The sequence below is a fragment of the Mytilus edulis genome, chromosome 4, assembly GCF_963676685.1.
Source record: "Mytilus edulis chromosome 4, xbMytEdul2.2, whole genome shotgun sequence".
In the NCBI taxonomy this organism is placed as follows: Eukaryota; Metazoa; Mollusca; class Bivalvia; order Mytilida; family Mytilidae; genus Mytilus; species Mytilus edulis.
This window is the reverse complement of record NC_092347.1, coordinates 1,893,741-1,914,866: the sequence shown is the minus strand read 5'-3', so window position 1 is coordinate 1,914,866 and position 21,126 is coordinate 1,893,741. Positions and strand designations below refer to the sequence as shown.

The 21,126-nt window shown below is 33.6% G+C and overlaps 1 protein-coding gene across 4 annotated transcripts in view; it reads left to right on the top strand.

Annotated features, from left to right (window-relative positions):
* Positions 1–1,214: 1,214 nt before the first annotated feature.
* Positions 1,215–21,126, top strand: part of LOC139518699 (uncharacterized) — a 37,723-nt gene continuing 17,811 nt past the window's right edge. For 2 of the 4 annotated variants that reach the window (XR_011663433.1, XM_071310170.1), the window contains exons 1-5: positions 1,344–1,556; positions 13,787–13,922; positions 14,721–17,674; positions 18,237–18,401; positions 20,104–20,271. Coding sequence is in view for 3 of the 4 variants with exons in the window: in XM_071310170.1 (XP_071166271.1) it covers positions 13,889–13,922; positions 14,721–17,674; positions 18,237–18,401; positions 20,104–20,271 (3,321 nt within the window). In the remaining variant the exon portion in view is untranslated. Of the gene's footprint in view, positions 1,256–1,343; positions 1,557–11,538; positions 11,638–13,786; positions 13,923–14,720; positions 17,675–18,236; positions 18,402–20,103; positions 20,272–21,126 lie in introns of those variants that run through there. The other 2 variants (XM_071310168.1, XM_071310169.1) reach the window with 2 other exon arrangements.

Genomic DNA, 21,126 nt, shown 5'->3' with positions numbered 1-21,126 from the left:
TGGATGTCAAGAGGTCAACCTATATCAAAGGACTTAAATTTTCAGTGATTCTTTTTGAATATCAGACTTTTTATTAGAAGTCAAGATCTAGGACTAATATTTTAGTGGAGTATATAGTAAAGACAAAATATAGTAGACAGTTATAGTTATTCTTATAGCCTCAAGTTTACATACAAAAATGTGGAACATGTTCCGATTAAATTTTCTATTTGAAAAGAAATGGTTACAGGAAGAGATTAACCATAGAAAAATGTGTCACAAGAAAAAAAAAGATAAAGAGATGGATCTTTAAGAAAGTAAAGTTATGCATTTTCACCTTACACCATCAGAAATGTGTGTGAAAGTTGAAAAGTACCTATACTTGTCTGGATATTTAACCTACGAGAAGTGTGGATACATCCTGCAGTCATTGTCAACACAGGTGTCTGAACTTCCTTCAAAAGATCTACATGTAATATATCTATCAGACAGGTAAGAATTTAAATATTACGTTTCTCATATGTGCAGACATTTTCTTGGAAAAGTTTTGTATTATCGGTATTTTAAATTTTTAGAAAATGGGACAAAGTATTTGCCAATGTATTCTTTTATTTTTAGTATCCTTTGAACTTGCAATCAAATAACTAGGAAAATTTATAGCAAGCTTTTGCCCATAACAAAAAGCAAGCTATAAAGGGCATGCATATTAATCTGGTGTATCTTTAAAAGAGGAGAATGTCTCGTGTTCATCTTGCAACTGTCTATTGATAGTTGATTGATAAGGCGGTGTTTAATGTCACATTTATCACACTTGGCTACTCTGCTATATCATGGGTGCTAATTATTATTTGTGGAGGAATCCAGAATACTTTACCTGGACAGAATAACGATCTTTATCAGGAATAATGGCAATCCTGGTACAATTTAGATCTGATTAGAAGGCACCTTGCCCAAAAAGGGGGGTGGGTTGTGTGTTCATACTCCCAACATCAGTGTTGACTGCAGATAGTTCTCTTTAAATGAACTGCTAATGTTGACAATCAGATATGAAACAGTTCAACAAAGTTGGTCACATGTTTGCATAAGAGTAAATATTTTGCAGATGACAAATGGTTACAAAGGTTGCTGACTTTAGACAGGTATGTAACCATATGTGGTAAGGTGAATCCTTATTTATCAGATTTCATTGGCTAATTGTATTACATAAGTAAAGATACATTTTGAAACTATGGATGACTAAATACTGAATATAAATAGTGTTTTGTTAAGCATAGAGGTAACTAAATCCTTTACTATACTTCAAAGTACTTCCACTTATAGTTTAACAAGATGTACTGCAAATAATAGTCAATATTATTTTTCAGATTTGAGATGTAAACATGACGATAACATGTAAGCTAAAGACGTAATATTTAATAACATGGAGATGATATTTGATTCTTCCACTAGTTTCCTGATTGGTTTATAGTTAAGAAGTCAACAAGTGGCAATTACTGTTACAAACTCAAGTGGTCTTCTAAAATGATGAACATATTACAAGAGGGATTTACCAAAAGCAGGTCATATATAGTATAAAGGTAATTATAATTTGTATTTATATAGTTTATTAGGAGTGGCACATTTTATACAAAACATTTCTTTTGCATTATGAAATATAGTTAATTGTACTTTAGATAAATGTTAAGGTATCCTACTGTATATGAGTTGACTATATTAAAAATACCCTTTAATTGCTTCAGCAGTTGATAAAGTAAACATTTCTTGAAAAAGAGTTAGTTTAAGGATAGGTTTTTAAGAATGAACTAAAATGTTAATACTTTTTATATCAGGAATTTAACAGTTATATTCAACAATGGACTGTGGAGACATTTCTTTTCACTTTACCTGACTTTTTGATACTATACTTGTGGAATAGATGAAACTCGAAAGAAAACAAATTTATTTCATTCATTATATAGCATTTGTTGCTGTATTACCTATTTGTTTTCGTTAATTTTTTTGTACAATAATTAGGCCTTCAGTCTTCTGGTTTGAATTGTTTGAATTTGTGAATTCGGGACTTTTATAGCTGACTATGCTGTATGGGCTTTGCTCATTGTTGAAGGCCATTCAGTAAACAATAGCCTTTAATTTCTGTGTAATTTGGTCTCTTGTGAAGAGTTGTCTCATTACCACATCTTTTTATAGTTTACAGAAATTGCCTTCAACTAAGTTAACATAAAGTGCCTTCAACTAAGATAACATAAATTGCCTTCAACTTAGTTAACATAAAGTGCCTTCAACTAAGATAACATAAAGTGTGTTCAACTTGAAAAACATAAATTCCTTTAACTAAGATGACATAAAGTGCCTTCAACTAAAATAACATAAAGTGCCTTTAACTAAAATAGCATAAAGTGAATTCAGCTAAAATAACATAAAATGCCTTTAAGTAAGATAATATAAAATGCCTTTAACTAAGATAATATAAATGGCTTCAACTAATATAACATCAAGTGCCTTCAACTAAGATAACATAAAGTGCCTTCAACTAAGATAACATAAAGTGCCTTCAACTAAGATAACATGAAGTGCCTTCAACTAAGTTAACATAAAGTGCCTTCAACTAAGATAACATAAATTGCCTTCAACTTAGTTAACATAAAGTGCCTTCAACTAAGATAACATAAAGTGCGTTCAACTTGAAAAACATAAATTCCTTTAACAAAGATGACATAAAGTGCCTTCAACTAAAATAACATAAAGTGCCTTTAACTAAAATAGCATAAAGTGAATTCAGCTAAAATAACATAAAATGCCTTTAAGTAAGATAATATAAAATGCCTTTAACTAAGATAATATAAATGGCTTCAACTAATATAACATAAAGTGCCTTCAACTAAGATAACATAAAGTGCGTTCAACTAAGATAACATAAAGTGCCTTTAACTAAGATAACATAAAGTACATTCAACTAAGTTAACATAAAGTGCCTTCAACTAAGATAACATAAAGTGCCTTCAACTAAGATAACATAAAGTGCCTTAAACTAAGATAACATAAAGTGCCTTCAACTAAGATAACATAAAGTGCATTCAACTAAGATAACATAAAGTGCCTTCAACTAAGTTAACATAAAGTGCCTTCAACTAAGTTAACATAAAGTGCCTTCAACTAAGATAACATAAAGTGCCTTCAACTAAGATAACATAAAGTGCGTTCAACTAAGTTAACATAAAGTACATTCAACTTTGTAAACATAAAGTGCCTTCAACTAAGTTAACATAAAGTGCATTCAACTTTGTAAACATAAAGTGCCTTCAACTAAGTTAACATAAAGTGCATTCAACTTTGTAAACATAAAGTGCCTTCAACTAAGGTTAACATAAAGTGCATTCAACTGAGTTAACATAAAGTGCGTTCAACTAAATTAACATAAAGTGCATTCAACTTTGTAAAGTGCCTTCAACTAAGATAACATAAAGTGCCTTCAACTAAGTTAACATAAAGTGCCTTCAACTTAGTTAACATCAAGTGCATTCAACTTAGTTAACATAAAGTGCATTCAACTTTGTAAAGTGCCTTCAACTTAGTTAACATAAAGTACATTCAACTAAGTTAACATAAAGTGCTTTCAACTAAGTTAACATAAAGTGCCTTCAACTTAGTTTACATAAAGTGCATTCAACTTTGTAAAGTGCCTTCAACTTAGTTAACATAAAGTGCATTCAACTAAGTTAACATAAAATGCCTTCAACTAAGTTAACATAAAGTGCATTCAACTTTGTAAACATAAAGTGCATTCAACTAAGTTAACATAAAGTGCCTTCAACTAAGTTAACATAAAGTGCCTTCAACTAAGTTAACATAAAGTGCATTCAACTAAGTTAACATAAAGTGCGTTCAACTAAGTTAACATAAAGTGCATTCAACTTTGTAAAGTGCCTTCAACTAAGATAACATAAAGTGCCTTCAACTAAGTTAACATAAAGTGCCTTCAACTTAGTTAACATAAAGTGCATTCAACTTAGTTAACATAAAGTGCATTCAACTTTGTAAAGTGCCTTCAACTTAGTTAACATAAAGTGCATTCAACTTAGTTAACATAAAGTGCATTCAACTAAGTTAACATGAAGTGCCTTCAACTAAGTTAACATAAAGTGCCTTCAACTTAGTTAACATAAAGTGCATTCAACTTTGTAAAGTGCCTTCAACTTAGTTAACATAAAGTGCATTCAACTAAGATAACAGAAAATGCCTTCAACTAAGTTAACATAAAGTGCATTCAACTTTGTAAACATAAAGTGCCTTCAACTAAATTAACATAAAGTTCATTCAACTTTGTAAACATAAAATGCATTCAACTAAGTTAACATAAAGTGCATTCAACTAAGTTAACATAAAGTGCCTTTAACTAAGATAACATAAAATGCCTTTAACTATGATAACATAAAGTGTCTTTAACTTTGATAACATAAAATGCATTCAACTAAGTTAACATAAAGTGCATTCAACTAAGTTAACATAAAGTGCATTCAACTAAGTTAACATAAAATGCCTTTAACTAAGATAACATAAAATGCCTTTAAGTAAGATAACATAAAATGCATTCAACTATGATAACATAAAGTGTCTTTAACTTTGATAACATAAAATGCATTCAACTAAGTTAACATAAAGTGCATTCAACTAAGTTAACATAAAGTGCATTCAACTAAGTTAACATAAAATGCCTTTAACTAAGATAACATAAAATGCCTTTAAGTAAGATAACATAAAATGCATTCAACTATGATAACATAAAGTGTCTTTAACTTTGATAACATAAAATGCATTCAACTAAGTTAACATGAAGTGCCTAAAACTAAGATAACATAATGTGCTTTCAACTTAGTCAACACAAAATACCTTCAAAACTAAGTTAACATAAAGTGCAATCAGATTTCAACACAGATAACATTAAGTGCCTTCAAGTAATATAAAATAAAGTGTTTTGTATGCCCCATTTATGAGGCTGACTTCATGCAGGAACTTCTTAGGAAGAAAGATAAGAAGTTAGCAATATCCTTTAACTCTACTTTCCGCTATATAGATGACGTTCTTTCACTAAACAATTCAAAATTTGGTGACTGTGGAACGCATCTATCCCATCGAATTGGAGATAAAGGATACTACAGATACAGTTAAGTCGGCTTCATATCTTGACTTACATCTAGAAATTGACAATGAGGGTCCGTTGAAAACAAAACTTTACGACAAAAGAGATGATTTCAGCTTTCCAATTGTGAACTTTCCATTTTTAAGTAGCAACATTCCAGCAGCACCTGCATACGGTGTATATATCTCCAAATTGATACGATATTCCCGTGCTTGCGTTTCCTATCATGATTTTCTTGATAGAGGGTTACTGCTCACAAGGAAGCTATTAAACCAAGAGTTCCAAATGGTGAAGTTGAAATCATCCCTTCGTAAATTTTATGGACGCCATCACGAGTTGGTTGACCGTTATGGAATAACCGTTTCACAAATGATATCGGATATGTTCCTTACGTCGTAACTACAATTCCCTTCCCTTTCATGAATGTGACCTACCGAATTAGACTATTTACCGGATTTGTAATCACATAAGCAACACGACGGGTGCCACATGTGGAGCAGGATATGCTTACCCTTCCGGAGCACCTGAGATCACCCCTAGTTTTTGGTGGGGTTCGTGTTGTTTATTCTTTAGTTTTCTATGTTGTGTCATGTGTACTATTGTTTTTCTGTTTGTCTTTTTCATTTTTAGCCATGGCGTTGTCAGTTTGTTTTAGATTTATGAGTTTGACTGTCCCTTTGGTATCTTTCGTCCCTCTTTTATTACCACTGGGTTGATGTCTCTGCTGGTGGACATTTTGTCCCCGAGGACATCATCCGCCCAGTAGCAAAACTACAATTGCATGAACTTACGAAGATTAAACAGGAAACTGGCTCGGACGTCGCCCAGTATAAAAAGGTCCGAAACAGACGTCACCATGGACACAGTGTCGTCTGATATGGCAGGTGTCCCCTCATCACCAGACATGACAAATATCTCAAACACAACTCATTCAGATCATCGTCCTAGTGACAATAGCAATATTACACATATACAGCCATGTTCAGTTCTCCTTAAAGACATTTTGGTTTTTGATGACACAGTACAACACTGTCGCATTTCAAAATGTGAGACCAAAGGCTGCAAAACATGTGCTATTTTAATTACAGATGCTGAATTCACTAGCAATTTGACCAAGAAGTCATATTTTACCAGAAGTTACGATGATCTGAATTGTAAATCGATAAATGTCGTCTACGGATTAGAGTGCAACCTTTGCGGATTGGTATACGTCGGTGAAACGAAAGGAAGGCTAAACAAACGTATGTGCGGTCATAGATCAGACATTAACCTCAATGCTAACGACATTCTATACCAGCATTTCAATCAGCCCGATCATTCCATCGTTTCTATGACAGTTCGCATTATCGAAAAGATATACCATAGCTCTAACAATCCTAATCTTTCAACGACTCTCCGTAGACAAAAAGAAGACTTTTGGATTAGACAATTGGGAACTGCAACACCGTATGGCTGCAATGACAAAATTGATGGTATAGGTATTCTATCTAGTCCTTCGTGTAACTCGGTGAATGTGATGAACATTTTCAACTCGACTCCTCGACGTAGACGCAGTCATGGTCATCGTCATTATACATCACCTTCTCTGCATGATGTCTCTATTAATGACTTGCTGTCATTCATACAAAAGCCGTTAGGTATTCATCTCATTCGCACGAAACTTTATTCATTACCCCTTACAAAACTTCATTCTCTGTTCAATTTATGTTTGGAATCCACTGTTACAAACCCTCATTCAAACCAATACAAACTTCAAGCTATAATTTCGGATATTGCAAGTCACAGACTTTTCAAGCCAGTTCGCATTGGAAAAGATGAAAAAGAGAAAAGATCTTTTCTAAATCTTTCCTTTGCCAACAAAGGTCTCGATGGCGTCAACCTAGGCAATATCCTTCATCATAAATTAGTTCAATCGAAAATACCTCCTTATTTCAAAGACCAGTCTGTACCAATAATTTCTTATACCTATACCAAACCTATTGCAACTAAAATTTTCAATTACAAACGCGTTTTGCAGAATCTCGATATTGACGACTTCAAATCTAAACCTCCTGATTGCACTTGTGCTAGTTCCCAATTCATATATAATCCTGCTGGCCACGTTATTACCGGTGACCTTAACATTGTTAATAACACTTCTCTACGAAATGTGTTATCGAAAGGTCCGAAATATCGTGAGCCTAAATCCATCAATTGGAAATACAACTTTAAAATTTTGATGGACTCAGTCGAGGATTATGCCAGGCAATGGGCTAAACGTGAAAAGGAAGACGTAGACACTCTATCCGAATGGATTAAGGCAGTGAGGTCGTTAATACAAATCAGAATCAAGAAACTGAATGGGTCCATCAATGCCCATGCTACGTCAATTTTTAAAGACCCAAATGTTGCTAAACACTTATCCCACCTCCATGATAAATATGTTGTTGTCCCTGCAGACAAAGCCCCAAATAACATCGTTTTTGTCTGTAAAAGTCACTACATTAATTGCTTGATAAACGAATTAGGTATAGACAATTCACTTGGAAACTCAACATATACCCTCACGACACTTACCAAAGAGGAAATCCTGGATAATCATAGGTCTGTTCTTTGTTCCTTTGGTATTTCAACCAAAGATAAAGAACTGGATCTTCCATCACTGTATTGGATACCTAAACTACATAAGTGTCCTTACAAACAACGGTATATTGCTGGGTCTTCCAAGTGCTCCACGAAACCTCTTTCTAAATTATTAACATCTATTTTATCAGCAATCAAAGATGGGCTTCAAAGTTATTGTGAAACTGCCTATTCTAGAGGTGGCGTGAATCAGATGTGGATACTTAAAAATTCCAAAAATCTTTTAGAGTACATACAATCTAACTCTCTTTCATCTTGTAACAGTATTAAAACATTTGACTTTTATACTCTTTATACAAGTATTCCACATTCCAAACTAAAAGACAAATTGAAAGAGTTGGTATTACTTTGCTTCATAAAAAAGAATGGCCAACGTAGATACAAGTATCTCGTCTTAGGGAGGGATAAATCATACTTTGTAAAGAATCACTCTGATTCAAACAAAAAATTCTCTGAAACCGATATTATCAAGATGCTTGATTTCTTGATTGACAACATATTTGTAACGTTCGGAGGACGTGTTTTTCAACAGACTGTCGGCATCCCAATGGGAACAAACTGTGCCCCTCTACTTGCCGACTTGTTTCTTTATTATTATGAGGCTGACTTCATGCAGGAACTTCTTAGGAAGAAAGATAAGAAGTTAGCAATATCCTTTAACTCTACTTTCCGCTATATAGATGACGTTCTTTCACTAAACAATTCAAAATTTGGTGACTATGTGGAACGCATCTATCCCATCGAATTGGAGATGAAGGATACTACAGATACAGTTAAGTCGGCTTCATATCTTGACTTACATCTAGAAATTGACAATGAGGGTCGGTTGAAAACAAAACTTTACGACAAAAGAGATGATTTCAGCTTTCCAATTGTGAACTTTCCATTTTTAAGTAGCAACATTCCAGCAGCACCTGCATACGGTGTATATATCTCCCAATTGATACGATATTCCCGTGCTTGCGTTTCCTATCATGATTTTCTTGATAGAGGGTTACTGCTCACAAGGAAGCTATTAAACCAAGAGTTCCAAATGGTGAAGTTGAAATCATCCCTTCGTAAATTTTACGGACGCCATCACGAGTTGGTTGACCGTTATGGAATAACCGTTTCACAAATGATATCGGATATGTTCCTTACGTCGTAACTACAATTCCCTTCCCTTTCATGAATGTGACCTACCGAATTAGACTATTTACCGGATTTGTAATCACATAAGCAACACGACGGGTGCCACATGTGGAGCAGGATCTGCTTACCCTTCCGGAGCACCTGAGATCACGCCTAGTTTTTGGTGGGGTTCGTGTTGTTTATTCTTTAGTTTTCTATGTTGTGTCATGTGTACTATTGTTTTTCTGTTTGTCTTTTTCATTTTTAGCCATGGCGTTGTCAGTTTGTTTTAGATTTATGAGTTTGACTGTCCCTTTGGTATCTTTCGTCCCTCTTTTATGGGCATTAGGTTTTCTGGTCTGTTCATCCGTTCATCTGTCTGTTCATATGCCGTCCCTTCGTTTGTCTGTCATGCTTCAGGATAAAGTTTTTGATAAAGATGAAGTCCAATCAACTTGATACTTAGTACACATATTCCTTGTGATATGATCTTTCTAGTTTTAATGTCAAATTAGAGTTTTTACCCCATTTTCATGGTCCATTGAACATAGAAAATGATAATGCGGATGGAGCATCCGTGTACTAGGGAAACATTCTTGTTTGAATTTGTTTCACTGAAATTTAGATTCCAAGAGTTTTTATTAATTCATTAATATATTATTGTCTTGGTAAAGTTGTTGACACTCTGACTTAGATAATGCATCTAAAAGTTTGTTAAGTTTTACTTCATGTTGATTGTTTTTTTGATAAAACATTTTCACCTTCTAGTTCAGACAAATAACTTTCTGATCCGTTAGATTTATTTTAGTGTTGATAATATCAGTTATCTTTTGCAAATGCTCAATTATATTCTTTCAAAACTTAATAACATGATTAAAAATTAATGATAAATAAGATATCAATATGATAGTGTTAGTTTACATAAGATTATGTAATACGTCCTCGGCTGTTCGCGCAGGTGTTCATTTTAAAAGTTGTTAACTTATAAATTCTTGTGCATATTTTTATAAAAACAGAAACAATTGATTAAAATTGATTTTCAATGCAATTTATAGCTGTTAGAATATCCAAGTTACTTAATTTAAATGAGTAAGGGTGTTTGATAACTTCCTTTAACCACAACAAAGAGATGAGTTCAATTTTCAGTTGTGAACATTCCCTTTTTGAGACCACCTGGACCACATGGCCAAGTGAGCTTTTCTCATCACTTTTTTTCTCTTCTGAAATAAATATGCCAAATATAACCAAACTTTGCCACAATCTTCATTCGAGTATCTAGTTAAATAATGTTTTCAATTACCTTACGTGCCAACCAAGATGGCCAGCATGGTTAAAAATGGACCATAGGTGTAAAATACAAGTTTTGTCAATTAATTAGTTCATATCTATTGATGGGAAGCTTTTTTTTTTTATAATTCTAAGAAATTAAGTTTACGAATTTTGGGCCTTTTTTTGAATTAAAAAAGGGTGATTTTCCAGTCTTTGGACAACAACTCAAAAACATTGTCACCAAATTGCAAGAAACTTTGGTGAATAATTTATATCTATCACCATGAGCTCCCTTTCAATTTCTATATATTATAGATTTTATGTTTCAAAGTTACAGAGTTTTATTCATTAAAACAGTGTGTGGGGGGGGGGGGATTTTCCAGTTTTGGATAATAACGTAAAAATGCTTACCTAGTTTTAATGTAACTTTGGTGAATTGTTTATATCTATTGACATAAGCACCTGTTCGATTTTCATAAATTTTAGATTGTATGTTTCGGTGTTACGTCATTAATCCATAAAAAAGGGGGGAGATTTTCACCATTTATGGGCAATATGTTTTGCTGGTCTGTGTGTTCGTTCATCTGTCTGTTTGGTCGTTTTTTTGTTTGTCCGTCCATCCGTCTGTCCTGGTCCAGGTTAAGTTTTTGGTTGAGGTAATTTTTGATGAAGTTGAAGTCCAATCAACTTGAAACTTAGCACACATGTTCCCTATGATATGATCTTTCTTTTTTTATGCCAAATTAGAGATTTTACCCCATTTTCACGGTCCACTGAACATAAAAAGTGATAGTGTGGATGGGGCATCTGTATACTATGGACACATTCTTGTTTGAACAATGCTTTGAGCAGTTATCATGAAACTTTGGTGACTGGTTTAAATCTTTTAAGATACCTCCTGTTAATTTTTCATGAATTTCTTATATGACTTGAGAAGTTATTGAACTTTGAAAAAGCGACGGATTTTATCAAGCGCTCATGGTGCAGCTTTTTATTTTTCATTTCCAGATAATCTTATTGGCATTAGCACGTGTTATTTTAAGAGTGTCCAATAGTTTGGACATAACTATGCAAATTAAGGGAACTGGGATATTTATTGTGAGCTCTATGTTAAGGTTCTCAACCAGGAGTTTGTTTTGGGGGATGATATGGTCCTGAACAAAGTAAGATCTGTCTAAAAGAAAGATAAGGAACTTGTTTTCACTCATCAAAAGTCATTTTCACAGTTCATTTCTTAAAAAAGTGAAAAACAAATTTGGTTTTCAAATCAAAACTAGGATTTAGTGTTGAAATATAACCCAGACTTGGCCAATCCTTGATACTCAATAACTAACTGTCAGATTTATTTATTTACACCAGCCTCTCATGTTTATTTGTGATATTCACTTATAAAGACAAGGTGAAATGTTTTATCTTCCCTCATTAGTGGGTTATTTAGATAATAGATATATTGGCTATCTAGTAAATAATGTTTGTCCTGTATCACATGATTTTACAATTTATAATTTACCCACAATAAGGTAAGATATAAATGATTCTAGATTTGTTTAATTTAAACCCTCTTTGACATTACATTTCCAAGAAACTCTATTTTATTAACATTCATACATCATATACATGTTATAAGACTCAGTAACTTAATGAAACTGTACTAAATTACAGTAGAGGATGGTTCTAAATGAATCCTTTTATAAATGTTTTGTTATTTAGGCATGGGAAGCTAAGTTTTTGATATGCAAGCAGTTGTTTTCTTTATCATTTTTTCATGTACTAAAAATCTGCATCAATTTTTTTTTTAACAATTCAAATTTCTTTTGTGTTATTCTAAGTCTGATTTGTTTTGTACGTTATGTTAGATACTAAGATCTATGAGAAATTTAAAAAAAAATACAAAGTTAACACTATTATAACTGTGATTAATAGATTAAGATACAAACTAGATTTTGTTTCTGTTTATTATGTAAATAAATGCTTAAAGGAAATCCCAGAATAAAATGCTGACTCTGAAAGAGAGAGAACATTATGCTAATTATATATAAAGAAGAGTTACTCTTCTGGTAAAATTGGGTTGGTATTTGAGATATCAAAATTATAAATTATACTCTGTATATTCTTTGATAGGTCTGGTGGAAAATAATACATCTAACATCTTAAGTATGAAGTGGTATTAAGATGTCGTCAAATTGTCTGTCTTCTCACATTATAAGTAGCTGATTATTTGCATTGTATTTTAATTAAACTTATCATTTTGAACATATTTATGCCTGTGTGAAAATTTGAAAACAATTATTGAAACTACTTTTGAGCTTTTGTTGACAGCTAATTTAAAAATAAGGAGATGTGATATGATAGACATTGAAACAACTATCCACCAAAGTTCAAAGGAAGTAAGCAATTAAAGGCTACTGTAGGGCCTTTAACAATGAGAAAAAATCATAATGTATAGGTGGCTATAGAAGGCCCTTTAACAATGAGAAACAATCATACTGTATAGGTGGCTATAGAAGGCCTTTAACAATGAGAAACAATCATACTGTATAGGTGGCTACAGAAGGCCTTTAACAATGAGAAACAATCATACTGTTAGGTGGCTATAGAAGGCCCTTTAACAATGAGAAACAATCATACTGTATAGGTGGCTACAGAAGGCCCTTTAACAATGAGAAACAATCATACTGTATAGGTGGCTATAGAAGGCCCTTTAACAATGAGAAACAATCATACTGTATAGGTGGCTATAGAAGGCCCTTTAACAATGAGAAACAATCATACTGTATAGGTGGCTATAGAAGGCCCTTTAACAATGAGAAACAATCATACTGTTAGGTGGCTATAGAAGGGCCTTTAACAATGAGAAACAATCATACTGTATAGGTGGCTATAGAAGGCCCTTTAACAATGAGAAACAATCATACTGTATAGGTGGCTATAGAAGGCCCTTTAACAATGAGAAACAATCATACTGTATAGGTGGCTATAGAAGGCCCTTTAACAATGAGAAACAATCATACTGTATAGGTGGCTATAGAAGGCCCTTTAACAATGAGAAACAATCATACTGTATAGGTGGCTATAGAAGGCCCTTTAACAATGAGAAACAATCATACTGTATAGGTGGCTATAGAAGGCCCTTTAACAATGAGAAACAATCATACTGTATAGGTGGCTATAGAAGGCCCTTTAACAATGAGAAACAATCATACTGTTAGGTGGCTATAGAAGGCCCTTTAACAATGAGAAACAATCATACTGTTAGGTGGCTATAGAAGGCCCTTTAACAATGAGAAACAATCATACTGTTAGGTGGCTATAGAAGGCCCCAACATGGAAAATGTGAAACGATTCAATTGAGAAAACCTACGGCCTAGTTCATAACAAAAGAATTTACAAAAAGCAAACATAACAAACTTGAACTAATGACAACCAATATTATCAATTGTCATCAATTAAACATTTGCATCATATTGCAGAATAAGACATGCAAGAAATTTTGACAACTTCTTAATAATATCCTTTCAAAAATGTGATTCCTAAAAATACAGATGAAAGGAAAGAATATTGATATGGTATCTTGTTACTCCAAACTCTACACTGACTGTGTATTATTGAGAAAAGATCTGGATCACTGTTCCATTCTATTTTAGTTAAAAGACTTCTTTATTTTTCTAGATAAGAGAATGAACTAGATACCAAGGACCTACTCCTATCTGTGTTGTTTAACCTCAGAGGATGGCAGTATTTACCCACAAACCACATCATTAGGAATAAGTGATGTCAACCATCAGTTTCCTGTTAGTTGTACTTTGTAAGTACTCAAGGGATGAAACTAGGGTGTCATCTGGAAAATCCATTCATCAATTTCGTAATCTTCTTGTTTGCTATTATACCCCTAGTGTCGATCACTAAAACTGACAATATCCCATGGTAAAAAAAAAAAAATGACAAACAATAATATACAAAACACAATAAAGAAAACTAAACCAAACTGATCTACCCAAACCCCACCAAAAACCAAAGGTTATCTCAGGTGCTCTGGACAGGTAGGCAGATCCTGCTCTACATGTGGCATCCGGTTTGTTGCCATGTTATAATGTTAGTACAAATCTGGTAAAAAGGTATAATTTACATACTGGGAAAAAAGGAAAGGATTGGGGTTACAACAATTAAAACATACCCCTTGCTATCTGTGAAACAGATATTCCAATACAGTCAACCAACTCGTCATTCCATCCCTAATATAAGATTGGAATGATTTATTCCAATACAGTCAACCAACTTGTCATTCCATCCCTAATATAAGATTGGAATGATTTCAACTTCACAACTTGAAACTCCTGGTTTAATTCAGTTTCAACTAGGAGATACATACTCCATATGCAGGCTCTGCTGGAATGTTGCTATGTAGGAATGGAAAGTTCACAATTTGGAAGCTAAATTCATCTCTGTTCTTTCACACAATTATCTATACTACCATTAACTTAAGCAACTTAGACAGATTATAATCACATTTATTATTCCCTTTGTATCAAGATCAACAGACTAAATAATTACTTAACATTTTTTTCAATGTAAGAAAATTTTAAGACTTTTGTTGATATTTTAGGTCTAGGAGGTTTGCAGTATGTAACAGGAGTCCCAATTATTATAAACAGTAAGGACTCACCGGTCATCACTGGTCATAATGGACTAGATCATGGAGGGAAGGAGTCCAACATTACTGGTGTTCATCATGAAGACAGTGCTCATGGATTACTAGCTGTTAGTGCAACAGACCATGATCAATTTGTAGGACATCAGGCTGATGAAAACCATGCTGGTAGTCTAACTAATAATACTGAAGAACAAATTCTGAATATAACACATGATATACACCTGAATGATAAATCAACTCAGCATGGGAATAGTGAACAAATCGTGAACGGGAATGAACAAGTGTTTCATATATCTAATGATAGAGATGAAAGATTATCACTAGACCGTCATCACCTACCTCCAGATGGACAAAAGATGGGACCGGGAATAGATGGTCAAATTGTACCTCATACAGGGGATTCACACGGCCATCATGATAGTTCTGATAATGTTACAGAGGAGGGTAGGGATCATGGGCATGAATCAGAACTTATAGCACCAGAGATGGATGAACATCAATTTAGACATGGTTCAGAGATTACAGATATGTTACATGATCCATTTGTACAGGATTACACTGAATCTGTTCGAGACCTGCCTGATATGAATGGTGGGGAGGAAAACTGGCTCTCAGATGGAGATCAGAATGGTCATGGTACTGATAACAATCCTCAAGAAGAAAATGATCATAGTATAGACAATGGACAACATGGAGAAAACAGTAATAGTGTCGAAAATGGGCAGAATGGAGAAAATGGTAACAACAGAGGAAAAATGTCTGGAATTATTCACCAAGGAATTGATTTCCCTGTTACAACAGAACATGAATCTGTTAGACAGTTACCAGAAAGTCATGACAAAGAACCAGTCCTTAAACCAGATAGAAAAGAAGAGCCTCATTTTGAGATCTCCACTGAAACTGGTAGACCTGAAGGTCATGTTGAGGTTGTTACTAAACAGTCTGATATTACTGAAGAAGGAGGTCTGATTATACCTGATGAACATAAAGAGGAAAAACAACATACAACAGAAACTAGTAGACCTCAAGTCACAGAGGAGGAGGTCTTACCTCATCAACATGGCATTGATATGGTCAAGACAACAACTAGGAAAATAGTACCAGAGATAACTGAAGGACCACATTATTTACCTCATGATGGGGAAGGAATGTTCAGAACTACCACCAGAAAAATAGAGCCTGAAATCACAGAAGGAAAGCACTATTTGCCCCATGATGGGGAGGGGATGTTCAGAACTACCACACGAAAGATAGAGCCAGAAATCACAGAGGGAGAGCATTTATTACCTCACGATGGGGAGGGTATGTTTAAAACAACCACAAGAAAGATAGAGCCTGAAATCACTGAAGGGGAACATTTACTGCCCCATGATGGGGAGGGGATGTTCCATACCACCACTAGACAACCCATATCTAAGTTAACGGAAGGACCTCAACACAGACAGGTAATATCTGTGACCACAACAAGAAGAAATGAAATTACTGAAACAGAACATTTATTTCCTCATAATGAATCCGAGATATTTAAAACATCACAAACATCAGAACCTGAGGTTACAACAGGGGTACCAGAAAGAGAATCAGTTACAACAGAGATTCTTGAGACTACTGAGGGACAACATAGGGGTTCCATACAAACATCATTATCTTACAGTACACCTTCAGTTAACACTGGAACAACTGTCAAAATGTCAACAGGAAGTACAAAAATCATACCTAATCAGGAAGGACCAATAACTATCAAAACAAATAAGAAAATGACACTGAAGGTGACAGTAAAGAAGATTCTATTACCTGATGAGTTCACTACATCTAGCTTTACCGCAGCAGGTGTTACTACACAAAGCCCAACAGAACCTGACAACATACCTACCCAGGGTACTACAGAGTCAAGTTTTAATCAGACACCTACATCACCAGCCATAACTCCTACGGAAACCACCAGAGTAAGCAAACAACCACAGAGAATATTTTCTGAAAGTTCATACATACTAGCACCAAGTTCTACAGAAAAATCATCTTCAGAGATATTAGTTCCTGAAGTAAAACTACAATCAAGTTTTATTGTTTCTACACCTTCAATAAATCAAGAACAAACTGTGTCATACTCTAGTCAGTCTGTAAGCATAGACTGTTATGATTGCAATTCCATTCCTCCATCTCTTGTTTCATCAATGAATGTTTTACCTGTTTTAAGTACAACAAAGGATATCATACAGGAAAGTACAGGCACTATCTCAACAGGTTTAACATCTTCCTATAGTGAATTGTACTCGTCTGACTTAAATACCTTCCATGGTATAGAAATGGTATCATCAATCTCATCTGAGACTCCAGCACCAAACATGATCACAACCTCAATGACTAGAGCCTTTGAAACTACCTTGGAATCAAGCCACAAAAAATCAACACATTTACTCACTAGTTCTCAGTACAGACCTCAAACGTCTCAGCTCAGTACTGTAGGAATATCTATTGAGTCAACAGGAGTATACTTACCAGAGTCTGTTACTCCAACGACGACATCTTACCAACCTATTGCTTCTGTTACACCATCAACAACACAGCTATCAAAAAACAAAGACAGAACTACATCATCAATGTATATAAATATAGACATGAAAATGTCTCTGCAGGAATTCTGTCAGCAACAGCATAAGTTTGTATCACAACTAACAAATATAATGATCAATACTCAGAATTCTAAGATAAGTCATGAGCAAATAAAGTTACAGTACCCTATAGCTGATGATTGTGATCACCAGCCTTGGGATAACCCTAAAGAGGAGCTGGAGATACAGATATATGTGTTAGATATTACGGGAAAACTAGATAGAAGTCTCACCATTGATATGGCCAAAAATATCAAACCTGCCTTAAAGTCGTCAGAATTATATGGTAAAAAGGTGAGTCGATATAAAACTCATATATTTAAGAAAAATTTAAATTATTGGGAAGAGAAAGTTGATAATGATATATTATAGAATAGTACAACTTATATTTATATTCAAGAATAAGGTTTTTATTATGATTATGATATTAGTTGAAATGAAATACATCTTTTCATATCAATCCAGTTAATATTTCAGGTTGATGAAAATAATGTAAAAAGGGTATATATAAGCTTGCTACAAACTGGCCACTATTTTGGATATGTCGCATGTTCTATTTATTGGTATCTTTTATGTTGTATTTTTTAAATTTTTAAATATATTAAAGATGCTTACAACATCCTTGACATATTCTATTAGAAAAATTTGTTAGAATGATAGACCTACACTCAAATGAAAGAATGAAGATATATGGGTAGGGGAGATAACTTTTGCTTATATGTTTCAATTCAGGAGGAGATAATTGTTTGTATTTTTGAGATACCTATTTTTCGTAGAAATTTGCTCATACTGTCATTAATAAGTAAATGATTTAGGAAAAGTATTTTTCATATAGTTTTGTGTTGTTAATTTTTAGCTTGAAAGTGTAAAGATTGTCAATGAACTAAACATAGTTGAAACATTACCTACAAATGGACCAAGTGCTTCAAAGCTAGACGAGGAAATAGAAACTGGTATAACAATAGCTATCTCCATTGCAGCTATAGGTGGCTTCTGTTGTGTGTCTTTGTTGATTTTACAGGTACGGTTTCAGGACTAGAATAATAGAATGTTTTAAAAAGTATACCTTAAAACAAAGATGGTTTGCTTCAAAAATCTAGATCATTAAGATTTATTATATAAACTACATTTTTGTCGCAGAAAGCTCGACAAAGGGGTAGTGATCCGGCGGTATTAGTTAACTTCTTAAAAGCTTTAAATTTTAGAAGGTGGAAGACCTGGATACTTCATACTTTGTATATAGACGCAAAGTTTCCTTGTTCTCATTTTCATGGTTCAGTGACTACTTGAAAAAAAGTTAAGATTTTTTGTAATGTTAATTTCTGTTTTATTATGAGTATAACTATATGTGGTATGTGAGTACCTTGCATGGTCCTCATGCCTGTCAGACAGTTTTTACTTGACCTCGATCTCATTTCATGGATCAGTGAACAAGGTGAAGTTTTGGTGGTCAAGTCCATATCTCAGATACTATCATAAGCAGTAGGTTTAGTATATTCAGTGTATGGAAGGACTGTAATGTGTACATGTCCAACTGGCGGGTATCATCTGACCTTGACCTCATTTTTTGGTTCAGAAGTTATAGTTTTTGTGTTTTGGTCAGTTTTTCTTTACTGTAATAGGTCTACTACATTTGGTGTATGGAATGATTGTAAGGTGTAAATGTCTAGCTGGCAGGTGTCATCCTATTTTCATGGTTCAGTTGTCAAAGTTAATTTTTGAGCAATAGATCAACTATATTTGGTGTGTGGAAATATTTTATGATGTTCATGTCAGTCTTGCAGGTTTTATTTGACCTTGACCTCATTTTCACGGTTCATTGCTGATTGTTAAGTATTTGTGTTTTGGTCTGTTTCTCTTAATGTATAAGCAATAGGTCAACTATATCCGAGTATGGAAGAATTGTAAGCTGTACATGTCTGCCTGGCTCATCTGACCTTGACCTGAGACATTTTCATGGTTCATTGGTCAATGTTTAGTTTTCTTGGTTTAGTTTGTTTCTTAGAAACTATAAGCAATAGGTCAACTATATTTTGTGTATTGGATAGTTGTAAGGTGTACGTGTATTTCTTGTTTCGTTGACCTTATTTTCTTGGATAATGTTAAGTTTATGTGATAACTGTAGTAAAGCTTCATGTTTAGGACTATCAACATAATATCAATGATTAGTAAAGATGGCGAGACATTTTAGTGTGTGCACTCAAGTTAAAGTTCTTATGGTTTTTAGTATGGCCAGCTTGGTTTCAACAAAAAGATAAGTATGAATAAATAAAAAAGATATTTCATTGGTTGTTATTAAATATTGGTACCATGATTTCTCAGTCAAAGTTACACTAATATTTCATATGTGAAATAAAACTTCAATTTATAATCCTCTGAAGTCTTATAGAAACAAAATGGCAACAAAGTGAAGTGAGAAATCTTTGAAATCCTTGAATTTTTCATTTATTTATATGTAAAGTTTACTTTTATAAATTGTGACTTGGATGGAGAGATGTCTCATTGGCACTCATACCACATCTTCCTATATCTATTCAATGTAATAAAAATCATAGATAAATCAAGAATTCAAATATCAAAAAATATTGATCTACGAAATGATCCGCACTGATAATCATGTGATTTGATTTGTTGGTAGGTCACTATCTGAATATGATTCCTCATTTAAATTTCTGTATTAGTACTTCTATTATGTATTTTATATGAGTTTACATGCTTTACAGTTGATAATTCACAAGAGATCAGGACATAGAATGCACCCGTACTTCCCTGGTAGTGGTAGTTGTTCCAGTAGGCTATCTACCAGGAGTTCCAACTCTATAGCTTTGGGGGTGGTATCCAAGTCTAGACCTAACAGTGGACTCTGGAATCCAGGCTTAGATATCAGTGATGTAAATATATTGTAGTTATCATTATAAGCACACAAGATGATCACAGTACTTACATATACAATTATTACTATAGTATTAATGAATGGGTGTTTTTATAATGGCCCTGTTATATGTCCAAGGTCTGTTATAATGGTCGAGGAAGTCTGTAATGGCCCGAGGCAACGCCATCCAAGACATCCAAGGCCATTATTACTGACCAAGGACATATAACAGAACCATTATAAAAACACCCATTTCTTAATACATTTATTAACCAACTGAATAAAAGTGTATGTGTTAATATACCAAATATCCAAGATATTAAGTTGACAGAAGTTATGTGTTGAAAAACAGAAGGAACAGTGATCCCTATATAAGGTTCTTTAATGTTGGTTGCTGGTTATTAAATTAAATAAAATACAAAAAAGTATTATACTCTTTACAACTTAATTTCATTAACTTTATTAAAAACCCTAACTGTGCAATTTACAGACAAACCGGGCATTAATACAGGGCCATTACAGAAAAAAACAGGGCCATTACAGAAAATATGTTATTCTTAATAACCAGTAATTTTTGGCAATAATGTACTTAGTTGGTTAATAAAAAATTATAGAAAGGATTAAAAGTATCTAAACAAACAATGGAATATTGGAGGTAAAAAATTGGCAGAACCAAATTTTATAATTTTCCAGGTGATTTATTTTTATGCCCCTGCCACAGCAGGATGGACAGAAAGTGTTACCCTTGTCCATCACTAGGCAGGTCTGTTTCTCTGTCTGTCTGTAAGCACAAAATAAGTTTCCATTCTCTAACATCAGTTAGTGAAACTTTTACTAAATGGTCAGAACCACAAAACACAGATCAGGTTAGAAT